Below are 13,341 nucleotides of genomic sequence, written 5' to 3' on the forward strand. Positions count from 1 at the left end.
GGCTAAATCATGGAATGACTGAGGCCTTAAAGATCCTCACACTCTCAGGGAATCTTGTTACCATGGGTCAGCTGGAACTTAAAATGGTAATAATAGGTTTGAAAATTGCTTCCTGCCGTCTGACACTTGAAAGACCAGATACACATCAGAATTCCAACTTCAAATAATACCAGTGAGTGAGTGTTAATAAATTAATAGATATGGAAACTAATTCAATTGAGATCTGAATTCTAGACTTTTAAGGCACTACGGAATAAGGAAAACATTAAGAGTGTTCTGGAACTGTAGTTTTTACAGTGTACCATGCCAAGAATTTTCCTTGCCAATTAAATCTGCTTCCCTGTCGTACTGTTCTATTGCTTTTTATTGCATTTGTTTTGTTATCTTGAGCAGATTATAGTTTGAACATAGGCTGCATTACACATACACCGTATGTCATTTCTGCAGTTCTGTTACAGTACACACAGGTTTGAACAGAATCCATGTCTTAAGAGAAGTTCTTCAACCCCAAAGGTGCTCAGCTGATTTTCTGCAGTAGTAAATATTATATAATTTTATAGATTGACTTTGGCACTTAATGAGGGGGGGGGGGGTTAGTAATATTGACATATTTATTGGACAAGTTGTGGGGTGATTCCAGGTGCTTCTTTCCAGTTTGTTATACCTGCATGTTACTTTAATTAGCTGACCTGACTAGTCTCTTAAACTGTCTCAGTGTTTCTAACAATGTTTTTTTTTTTTCTTTTCAGTCAAGAAGGCCAAGTTACAAGGACCCCCGGGTAAGTGATTTCAGCTCTGCCCTCAATGAAATAACATCAAGTTGTGTTCAGTATTGAAATTCGAAAAATTCTGCTTGTGGTGTAACTTACATCTCATTTCATTTGAAGTTCTGTTTTGTATGATGTTCGGAGAAACTTGGAGTAGGCAGTGACCTTTTGAACTTCGGAGACAGCCTTATCTCATGAGTTGCAGGCAAACATAAACTCCTGGAGTTTTACAAGTTGTTTAGGGTCCATCTTTCTAATATCTGTACATCCATTAGTCTTCTATAATTGAAGTAGTACCACTGTGAATTCCCAGATTTGTGTACTAGGTAGGTGGCACTATTCTCACCCCCATTGGGGTGCGCAGTTTGCATGTCCTCCATGTGTTTGCATGGGTTTCCTCTAGGTGCTCCATGTTCCAGCCCATACCATACAGGTTTGACCCTGTTGCATTAGTTTCCCATGGTATGTGATTGTATGCGAGTGCATGCCCTGTGTTGCACTCGCATCTGGTCCACAGTATCCCCATGCATGTTTTAGGCTTCCCAGGATAGACTTCAGGCTAATTCTCACCTTGTATTAGATGAATGGTCATGGCTGAATGGAAATGCAACATAGCTCCACTGTTATCTTCTCAAGGTTACAATTTCTTAGAGTTAATTTCCAGCTACATTTTCACTGTCCTGCTTAGTAGAAGTAGCCTGCAGACTGCTGTATTGTGAAACCCAATATTACAATCTCCAAATGAGAGAGAGACTGTTAATGTTTGCAGTCAAAACTATGTGCTGATAGCTTGTAGAAAATATAGGACATGCCACTTAAATTGCCTGCTGCCTAAATCTTCCATTGTTTGCTCTAAAGTTTAAGATTTGATTCTTTAAGCTGTTGTGTTCTTGTTTTATTGCTTCACCCAGCTTATTTGGATTCCCGCTATTGTTTAAGCAATGCAACAAGGTGTGGTGGTTTTTAGAAAAGTTTCAGAGCTGTGCAAATCTTGTCATGCAATAGTCATGGAGCTAAAAGTTTAAATTTTATTTAGTGAACTAGTTTGCATCTGAACTAGCAGGTGAAATGTATTAGGCAAAAAAGACTTTGGTAAGTTTTGATGTTAAACTTGTGGTCCTGGTAATAGGGTTTCCAGGCCGCTGGCCTCTGTTCATTTGACCCAAAACTTAGGGTAACTTTAAACTAAGGAATTGGTAGTAAATAGAAGTTACTATCGCACATGCAAATATAGAAATATTAATTAATATTTACCCATAAAAAATCTGAAAACCAAATGGATGTTAGTTGCTTTTGTTGAAATATATTACATCAGGAGACGTAGATATAAAGCTAACTTTACTGTGGTGTTGGAGACTGGTATTTGAGCTTGAACATGTGTTTAGGGATCTGCAGAATACTTTAATATTGATTCTTTGCAATTTTGAATAAATCCGTAAAAAATGACATGATTTGAAAGTTAAATTGTGTGCATTGTCCCCTACAAACTAATGCTTAAAGCACACTTTACTGGACATGACTGGTTTGTGTCATTTAGTTAACCCTACCCTTTGTGCTTTGAATGGACAAAGTGCAGTTATTAATGGTAACGAGTCTTGTTACCATACCAAAATTTCAAACTTTGATACGAGAAAAGTATCAAAGAAAAGTATTGAAATTTGATTCCATTTTCAATGGTATATTCAATGGTATATTATGCATTTCAAGAAAAAATATATTTCAATATCAGTTTTGTAAACTCATGTCACTATTGTATATTTTTAAAAAGAAAAAACTTTGCATCGCATTGTCAGCCAAAGCATTTTATTAAGTACAGTAGTACACATTGTAATCACACTGCTATCTTGTTCAGAGATATTCACAAACAGTACATAATTAAACACTATTAAAAATTAGAGGTTACTTTACATTAACATTACAATGCATAATAGAATAGATGCACATTATTTTCATATGTCTTCTTTATCTTATATCTCAAAGCACCAAAACTTGTAACAACTGCATGGCTCTAAAACTTTGTATCTGAATGATCATCACTAATCAACACAACCTCACAAGATTGTATTAGAAAACCACAAGCCACAGGTAAAAATAATTGCAGATCATTTTCTTAATGTGGAAATGTTTAACTGACTGCAATAAATGTTTTTACCCATAGGAAAAATGCACGTATGCAAGTATTTCCAGATGCCACTCCTGCACTTGTCGGTTAAGTGCAGTGATGAAAGCTCGGATACTTCTGAACGAGTCATCTCACACACCCCATGTGTCAGACTGCACTCAGGTCTAGACGTGCTCATTGGTGGCCTGTGAGCCTCAGGGGTCAGAGTGACCCAGAAGTGCAGGCTGCAGAATTGATACCATAAAAAATGACTATCAAAACTGTTTTATATATGATAAAATCAATAGGACTTTCAATAGCTTTGATATCTCTAATGGTAATGCAGAAGTATTGAAATATCATGCAAAAGTATTGCAAAGGGACTTGATTTTTTTTCCTCCTTTTTTGCCCTCCCAGCTGATAATTATTACAAAAATAACAACAAATGGCAGGTACAGGCTGGAATATGGTGAAATTTGATGTTGACTCTTGAGGTACCAGTGCATCAAAGTATCAATGTAGTGTCGCCTTTTCTCCATTATGCCCCTTTTGTTATTATTCATTATTGACTTGGTTGGGTGTATTTGTAAGATGTATATGGAAATTTTTTACTTCCTGGAAATTTTTACTTCCTGGACCTTTTTAACACATGTTTGTATATCATTATCAAATGTTTATGCTCATTTTATCTTGCCATTGCACTTTATTAAACCTGGCAAAACTGAAAACCAACAATATTAAAACCATTATTCCACGGGGCGGAATATCTTGGTTTATTTGTAAAACAGACCTGGGCTTTTGTAATTCTTAACCCTCATTATGATATCTATACCTACTATACATGAAGGACATTTCTCAGCTCCTGTGATTCTTCCTTATGAAGTGGCTTGACTGCTGGGAAGGTGTGTTTGCCCTGGCTGAATGAACTTTTCATGTTTGTTTAGGAGGTTATTTCTTTAGTTTCACAGTCAGGTTTTGTGCTGCTCAGGGTTAGTTATATTAGCAGGTGAAACCTCTATTTACACAAGGATTATGTGTCAGCTTTTGTTTCTGGGTGTCAGATTCTAAATTTGTTATTTTTTACTAGTCTATTAGAATATTTGACCTTAAAATTTAATCATATAGAAAAGCAAAAGGTTTACTAAAAACTAGAGATGCACGGATCAGTATCGGTGCCGATCCAGACCTATTTGACGGATCGGGTATCGGCCATGCGTGACCGATCCACGTCCTATACTTACTTATTTAGTTTTTGGCAATCTCTAAAAAGACAGCTCCTATTTCGTGTTAAATGTATTTGTACAATCAATCGCACGACAGCTCTTTCCCATTTTACATGTGTTTTTTGCGGCATTCAAATCGAACGCTATCGCTGCCCCTCAATCATTTTTGCCACTCAGTGGGTGTGAGTACAGTTACTTCCGCCTGCTGTGACGTCATGCACATAACCTTCGCAGTACTAGGGTGTAAGATAGATATATCTTGATCTGTCTTATATCTTGATAAGACGTGACGATCTGGGAGTATTTTAACCTTTTAACAGAAACCAGTAGCACAGCGATTTGCAATCTTTGTAAAATAAAGTTTTGGGAGTCGTACAGCCATTGTATCCTCTGCTGCCATGCACGCACGTCGTCAAAATAGCAAATGATTTTACACCCGCTCAAGTGTCACGGTGAAAAACAAAATTATCTCGTGGTAATTTGGGCTCTCAAATTGATAATTCATGCTCTTGAATTTCTAATTTGTGCACTTCAGTTAGTTATTCGCATTAGCAATTCGTTCTCTCGATTTTCTAATTCGTTCCCTCGTAATATCAATTTATGTGCTTGAGTTACTAATTTGTTCTCTCGAATTGGTAATTTGTGCGTTTGAGTTACTAATTTGTGTTCTGGAGTTAGTAATTCTTTCCCTTGAATTAATTACCAATTTGAGTGCACAAATTACTAACTCGAGAGCACGAATTATCAATTCGAGAACACGGATCACTATGAGAAAAATATTATTTTTGCATTAGATCGTCAAAAAAGAGCTTAGAGCAGGGATGCCCAACTTTTTTTTTTTTTTGGGGTTTCCCCTCATTTAACACACCTGTGCTATCTTATATCTTGATAAGACGTGACGATCTGGGAGTATTTTACGCTTTTAACAGTTTTAACATTCAACTCGTGCTAATTACCACACAGCTCTTGAGCTGAATCATTTATGGTGGAACAGGGGAAGACCTAAGCTACACAGGGCTCCGGCCCCCCAGGAATGGAGTTGGGCACCCCTGGCCTAGAGTGTTATCTTGGAAGCTCCAATTCTTTACCTGCCTGCACAGGTCTGGCTTTTGAATTAGGTGTTTTTTTAGAGAACTTAATAAGTGTGAGATGAAATATAGGGCGTGGATTTGTTTTTCAATAGATAATCGTCTCTCTTACATTGATGTTACTGTTCTTATTACCATCATTGTCCACTATATACTAGCGCAAACAGGCAGGGTTCAGCAATGAATGTAAAGGTTCCAGGATGTTTGCTGGATGTTTTTATAATGACAGTAACATGGGAGTGTTCACTTTTCACCATTGTGATGTGCTATCGTAGATTATTGTGAGCCTGTGAGGAATGGGGAGGGTTTAGCTTCCACCTAACTGCGTTCCTCACATCACGTACTATGAATGTGAAATACTAAATATGTTCTCTATTTATGTGTAAGAAATACAAGCAATCCAGCCGTATGTATTTGTTTTGCTCATATTATATATGGGTATTGTATTTCCATTACATAAATAATGTATATTTTATGGGTTTTTATAATGCTATTAAGCAGCATGCCACCTGTTGTCCTTCAGTGTGTGGATGGCGTGATCATTTTCATGTTTGCTATACTGGCATGAGGATACCAGGATCTGAACTTGTATGCAGCCCTATTTTTAGGTACAGTTTGACCTCATCATTATTCTCACTTATCTATTTATTTTTAAATCAGGTCAACAATTTATGGAACTGTAGACTTGAGAAACAAAACTGATAGGGTAGACTTTTATTTTGTAATGTATGTGCTACAGTGTTTTGAATATAACAAGCCAGATATTTACTTCTGTTTTAATATTACCTTTCATCTCCATGGTTCTGTTGCTGCCAGAGACCTGCAGTTAAGCAAGTTGGCCTGCAATGTACTTAAAAAGCTCGTTGGATGGATGAATGGATTGACTGATGGGAACCATCAGGAGGCCAAAGAAACCTGAAGCCATGAATAAGTGACACATAGAGAGATTTGAGTGCATCTATCTACAGTACAGGGACTTGCAGACCTGTTGCGAAAGTGTTTCTTTTCCTGCTTCCGAAGTCTCCGTTGTTTATTAGCTGACCTAACACTGTCTCCAATTGCAATGCCAGAGTGTCTTTTAAGCCTAGTCTTAGGACTCATAAAGGCAAACTTTAGGTATAAGGCAGATGATCTGTATCAAGTACTCCTCATGCAGCTGCTTTTGTGCATTATTGTTTTTTGTCATGCGTTACTAAAATCTCATACTGTCTCTTGAAAAAACAGCTGCTTTGTATCCAGACTGCCTTTGGGCTATCATGTGAATATGTAAGGGTCTACCTTTGACAGGAAAGTAAAGCATTTCACCTGTTACCTGGATACCCGTGGGGCCTTGGAGGTGCCTCATGGATGCCCTAATGCTGTGTGAATTCAGCAACGCCTGCTCTCCAACTGGCCTGTTTGTATTATTTGTTTTATTTTAGAGTCAACAGCCATCAATAATGAATGCACACCTCAGGAGACAGGGATTGTCTGCTTAAAGTTTATTTTAGATGGTTAACATTCTCCGCCTGGCAAAATGACTGACACACACTGGCCAGCTATCAACTGAAAATGGCACACATTTAAACTTGTTTAATGGAGTTAAACATACCATTGTAAATTCATTTGTGTGGCTTTCTTGACTGTATTTGACATTTAAGGATCTGCTCAATGGTACAGAGCTCTATTTTAGGTGCAGTGACTTGGACTTGTAGCCAACTTGTCCTTGAATGACAGATCTTTGAACAGATTGGCTGGCTTATATGGAGAAGTGGACATTTCAGGTCCAGAAAATAAAAACCCAGAACAAGATTTTGTTTCAACCAACCAGGTGAGTACTCCATGACTGTGACTCTTTATACTCAACTGGTTGGTTGAAACAGAATCTTGGTCTGGATTTTTACTTTCTGGACCTGAACTCTCTACCTCAACTTGCATATAATTACCATTTTCCATACTTGCTTGTCCTATGGAAGCAATGGGTGCCAGGCAAGGAATAACCCAGGGTGTGGCACCAACCCATTGCAGGGAGCACACACCATTCACACACACACACACACACATTCACACCTATGGACAATTTGGCAACTCCACCTCGTCTTGGTATGTTATTGGACTGTGGGAGGAAACCGGAGAAGCCGGAAGATATCCCACAGTGACACGGGGAAATGCATGCAAATCATGCAAGGAGATCATGCCAACCAGAGCGCCACCTTGCTGCCCTTACGTGTAATTACCTGTGATGTTCTGTACAACAGTTCAATTTACATTGAAATTGACTTTAGACCTATTTACAATAATCAATATACACTCACCTAAAGGATTATTAGGAATACCTGTTCAATTTCTCATTAATGCAATTATCTAATCAACCAATCACATGGCAGTTGCTTCAATGCATTTAGGGGTGTGGTCCTGGTCAAGACAATCTCCTGAACTCCAAACTGAATGTCAGAATGGGAAAGAAAGGTGATTTAAGCAATTTTGAGCGTGGCATGGTTGTTGGTGTCTGAGTATTTCACAATCTGCTCAGTTACTGGGATTTTCACGCACAACCATTTCTAGGGTTTACAAAGAATGGTGTGCAAAGGGAAAAACATCCAGTATGCGGCAGTCCTGTGGGCGAAAATGCCTTGTTGATGCTAGAGGTCAGAGGAGAATGGGCCGACTGATTCAAGCTGATAGAAGAGCAACTTTGACTGAAATAACCACTCGTTACAACCGAGGTATGCAGCAAAGCATTTGTGAAGCCACAACACGCACAACCTTGAGGCGGATGGGCTACAACAGCAGAAGACCCCACCGGGTACCACTCATCTCCACTACAAATAGGAAAAAGAGGCTACAATTTGCACGAGCTCACCAAAATTGGACAGTTGAAGACTGGAAAAATGTTGCCTGGTCTGATGAGTCTCGATTTCTGTTGAGACATTCAAATGGTAGAGTCAGAATTTGGCGTAAACAGAATGAGAACATGGATCCATCATGCCTTGTTACCACTGTGCAGGCTGGTGGTGGTGGTGTAATGGTGTGGGGGATGTTTTCTTGGCACACTTTAGGCCCCTTTGTGCCAATTGGGCATCGTTTAAATGCCACGGCCTACCTGAGCATTGTTTCTGACCATGTCCATCCCTTTATGACCACCATGTACCCATCCTCTGATGGCTACTTCCAGCAGGATAATGCACCATGTCACAAAGCTCGAATCATTTCAAATTGGTTTCTTGAACATGACAATGAGTTCACTGTACTAAAATGGCCCCCAGAGTCACCAGATCTCAACCCAATAGAGCATCTTTGGGATGTGGTGGAACGGGAGCTTCGTGCCCTGGATGTGCATCCCACAAATCTCCATCAACTGCAAGATGCTATCCTATCAATATGGGCCAACATTTCTAAAGAATGCTTTCAGCACCTTGTTGAATCAATGCCACGTAGAATTAAGGCAGTTCTGAAGGCGAAACGGGGTCAAACACCGTATTAGTATGGTGTTCCTAATAATCCTTTAGGTGAGTGTATATGGAACTGAATTTGTTTATGCTTTTAACATGAAAATGTTTATGTATTGGAATAATTCAATTGGTGTTAGAAACTTTTCTTATGGAGTTCAGGCCATGACATTTTTGCTCTTCCTGTTGACATTGAGTCTGGCCATTCATCTCTGATCTCTCTCATTGACTGGTGTTTTTGCCCTCAGAACTGCCACTGACTGGATAAACTCCAAAACCTGTAGTGTGTGTGACGGACTGTTTCTACTTTGCTGGAAGTACTGCATCTGGCACCAGCAATCATGCTCTGGCGATTTGTGACCCTTGACCCTGTCTGTGTCCTCTCTGCATTAAGTTGCGACCACATGATTCTCTGTTTGCCGGAGCAAGCTGTTGACATTAATGAGCAGGTGTAATAAAATGGCTGCTGAATGTGTGTGTGTGTGTGTGTGCGTGTGTGTGTATGTACGCACAAACACACACACACTTGCAAGGGGGGACTGGAGAGGCTGATTATTAAGACTTTCAGCATTGTTATAGGTGTGGTGTGTACATGCGCATCAGAAACAGTCAGGATTAACCAGGTTATCTAATGGCATGGAGTACGGTTCAAATAGGGGGACCTGCTCCCCCCACTGCTGCTTGCTTATCTTCCCTCGTCCATCAGGCAGCGGGGATGTGCGCATGCTATTAGTGGAGATGGGTGGTGGAAGAGTGATCCATCAGATCGTCACCATAGAGACACTAGCTGATCTCTCTGGGCACCTGGAGTGTCTCTGTCTGTGCACAATGCAGGGGACTGATTATCACTTCCTCCCCTGCTGGAAAGTTAATCATACATTGACCCCCAGGATTACGGTTACTCTTTTTACTCCATTATGGTTACTTTAGTCTTTAGTTTTGTTATACTGCTCTTTTGCTCAAAGTCTGCACTTCTTGTCTGTTCTTGTCTGTTACTAGCATTTTGACTATACGATTTAAACAGAATACCTTTGTGTTTAAGTGTTTTTCATAATTTATCCAGCTGGTGAAACTATTTGCGCCGATCGCAAAGTTTGCTTTCCAAAGAAAAGTTACATACACTCCTGTTTGCATATCCATGACTAGTCAAACAGCTAAGTTTGTCTGCCTTTCAGTTATGATTCAGGGATCTTGCCAGGTGTGTGTGTTTAATTGGATGCTTTCATTATTTCCATTCTTGATAGCATTGGGAAATTAGACAGGTGCTTTGTCATGGTTAGACACATCCAAATTTCTCCTGTCTGCAGACACATGTCTGTACACAAGCATCTGCACTCAGAGGGCATTTTGCAGTCTGCTGTTTTTAGTTCCAGTTTAATAGTAAATGTGGGCTATACTTACATTTTACAGTCCACTATCTTCAGTACTTACTCAAGAAACTACCTTACGTAATTTCACTGAATTATCTGTTTTATATCTGTCGCTTGTATTCAAAGACTCTAAAGAGTGACGGAACATTTCATTATGCAGCTTCAGTTTTGAACTTTTACATTAGTATAGTGGCTTGTACAGTCAAACAGATAATGGTTTTTGTGGTGTTTGACATTTCAGGTGCAAAAGCTACAGCTCCAGACCAAGATTTTGTTTCTACTAACCAGTTGAGTCTGACTGTGACTCTTTATGCTCAACTGGCTGGTAGAAACAAAATCTTGGGCTGGATTTATAGCTTCTGGACCTGAAATGCCCAGTACTGGCTATTTGTCTCTCTTAAGGGTAAGAACATAAGAACATAAGAACATAAGAAATTTACAAACGAGAGGAGGCCATTCGGCCCATCAAGCTCGTTTGGGGAGAACTTAGCTAATATCTCAGAGTTGTTAAAATCTTATCTAGCTCTGATTTAAAGGAACCCATGGTTTTAGCTTCCACTACAATAGCAGGAAGACTATTCCATACTCTGACTACACGCTGTGTAAAGAAGTGCTTCCTCAAATTTGTTTTAAAATGTTCTCCCGCTAATTTCCACTTATGGCCACGAGTTCTAGTATTTAGACTAATATTGAAATAGTCATTTGGCTGAACAGCATCCAGACCCGTTAGAATCTTATAGACCTGAATCATATCCCCCCTTAGTCTCCTTTGCTCAAGGCTGAACAGATTCAGTTCCGCTAACCTCTCCTCGTAAGACATTCCTCTAAGACCAGGAATCATTCTCGTAGCTCTTCGTTGCACCTTTTCTAAGGCAGCAATGTCCTTCTTGAGGTATGGTGACCAAACCTGCACACAGTATTCTAGGTGGGGTCTTACCAAGGAATTATATAAGTGTAACATCACCTCCCTTGACTTAAACTCCACACATCTAGAGATATAACCCAACATTCTGTTCGCCTTTTTTATTGCTTCCCCACATTGGCGAGAGTGGGACATGGAAGCATCAACATACATACCGAGATCTTTCTCGTAATCAGCTACCTTTATTTCAGTGGAACCCATAAAATATCTGTACTGTATATTTCTGCTCCCTGCATGGATTACCTTACATTTATCTGTGTTAAATTTCATCTGCCAAGTATCAGCCCATTCGCTAATTAAATCCAGATCCCGTTGAAGCCTCTCTGCTGCTAGATTAGTATCTGCTACCCCGCCCACCTTAGTGTCGTCTGCAAATTTAACCAGTTTACTGTATGTATTCGTGTCAATATCATTAATGTAAATTAGGAACAATAGTGGTCCTAAAATTGAACCCTGCGGTACCCCACTATAAACGGAGGCCCACTGTGACATAGTGCCTCTAATAACTACTCGCTGCTTCCTATCAGTTAGCGAGTTTTTGATCCAAGCTGCCACAGTTCCTAAAATTCCTGCAGCTTTAAGCTTTAACAAGAGCCGTTTGTGGGGGACAACATCAAAGGCTTTCTGGAAATCTAAGTAAATCACATCATAGGCCTTTTTGTGATCAATTTCACTTGTAGCTTCCTCAAAGAACTCAAGCAGATTCGTTAAGCAGGATCTACCTCTCCTAAATCCATGTTGGCTATCCTTTATAATGTTATTTGCATCTAGGTAATCTACCATTTTCACTTGAATTATAGCTTCCATTATTTTTCCAGTAATGCTAGTTAAACTGATTGGCCTATAGTTTGCTGGATTACTTCTATCCCCTTTTTTGAATATGGGTGTTATATTAGCATGCTTCCAATCTGATGGTACCACACCCGCAGATAACGATTTCTGGAATATTAAAGTCAAAGGTTGGCTAATAATATCCCTCATCTCTTTCAAGACTAAAGGTAAGATGCCATCAGGCCCCTGCGATTTATTTATTTTGAGTTTAGCTAGGCTTAGTATCACATCAACCTCAGTTATACATATATTGGTCATAGACGATGCTGTATTCGTATTAATTGGTGGTAAATTACTTGTGTTCTCTATTGTGAACACCCTTGAAAAATAATCATTAAACTCGTTTACCATATCAATTTCGTTATCAATTATAAGGCCCTTACTATCCTGCAAATTAGTGATTTCAGCTTTTAGTGCTCTCTTAGAGTTAAAATATTGGAAGAAACCTTTACTGTCATGCTTAGCCTCCAATGCAATTTTTCTTTCTACATCCCTCTTTGATAGCCTAATGTCATTTTTTAACTCTGCCTGTAGACTTAGATACTCCTGTTTGATTTTGAAATCATTAGTTATTTTCCAGTTGTGGAACAGAGCCCTTTTCCTCCTGACTTTATTCTTAATTTCCTTAGTAAACCACCTTGGTTGTCGTTTCCTAGATTTAGTTTTGCTGGAAACAGGTATGAAGTCCTCTTGCACTTGCAACAATGTGCTTTTGAAAAATTCCCATGCCTCTTCAACTGTTTTGCTATTTAACTCTGTCCAGTTTACAGTTTCTAATTTCCGTCTCATACCATTAAAGTTAGCCTTCCTAACATTGTATACTTTTAATTTAGACTTTGCTCTTCGGACACTAAAATTAACCTCGAATTTAACCATGTTATGATCACTACCGTACAATGGGTCTAAAACCTCTAATTTTCCAATCCTATCCTGGTTATTACAAAAAACGAGATCAAGAAGGGCTTCTCCCCTGGTAGGAGTATTAACAAACTGAGTAAAAAAACAATCCTGTACTAATTCCACCATCTCAAGTTCATTTACAGAAGAGCCAGAGACTGTGTCCCACTGTATCCCAGGTAAATTAAAATCACCCATAACCACCACATCATTTTTATTACTCATAATCCTGATATCATCATATAACATTCTGCTTTCCTCTACAGCTACATTAGGTGCTCTATAACAAACCCCGACAATTAGGCCATTTGAATCTTTAGCATCAAGTTTGATCCATACAGCTTCTGAATTTTTATTTTTATCAGTGAGATCCCTTGCCTGCAAGTTTTCTTTTACGTATACTGCAACACCACCTCCCTTCTTGCCTATCCGGTCTCTACGGAACAACGTATAACCATCCATATTATATTCATCACCATCATTGTCACTCATCCATGTTTCAGTTATTCCTATAATGTCGTAATTGTCTGAAGAAATTAAAGCCTCTAAGTCATTAATTTTGTTTCTAATACTCCTAGCATTCAAATACAGACCACTAATGGTAGGCCTTTTACAGTGTCTACTTTTAATATTTATTTGGGCTTTCCGTCTCTCCCCACATAAATTCATAACTGACCTCCCTGCCCCCCCAGTCCCTAGTTTAAACATTCCTCA

The 13,341-nt window shown here is 39.1% G+C and overlaps 1 protein-coding gene across 1 annotated transcript in view; it reads left to right on the forward strand.

Annotated features, from left to right (window-relative positions):
* Positions 1–13,341, forward strand: part of LOC111857778 (protein unc-13 homolog B) — a 124,937-nt gene that overhangs the window by 13,928 nt on the left and 97,668 nt on the right. Inside the window, exon 2 of the mRNA XM_023838928.2 lies at positions 750–779. Coding sequence (XP_023694696.2) covers positions 750–779 — 30 coding nt within the window. The remainder of the gene's footprint in view (positions 1–749; positions 780–13,341) is intronic.

Source organism: Paramormyrops kingsleyae, chromosome 7 (assembly GCF_048594095.1).
Source record: "Paramormyrops kingsleyae isolate MSU_618 chromosome 7, PKINGS_0.4, whole genome shotgun sequence".
In the NCBI taxonomy this organism is placed as follows: Eukaryota; Metazoa; Chordata; class Actinopteri; order Osteoglossiformes; family Mormyridae; genus Paramormyrops; species Paramormyrops kingsleyae.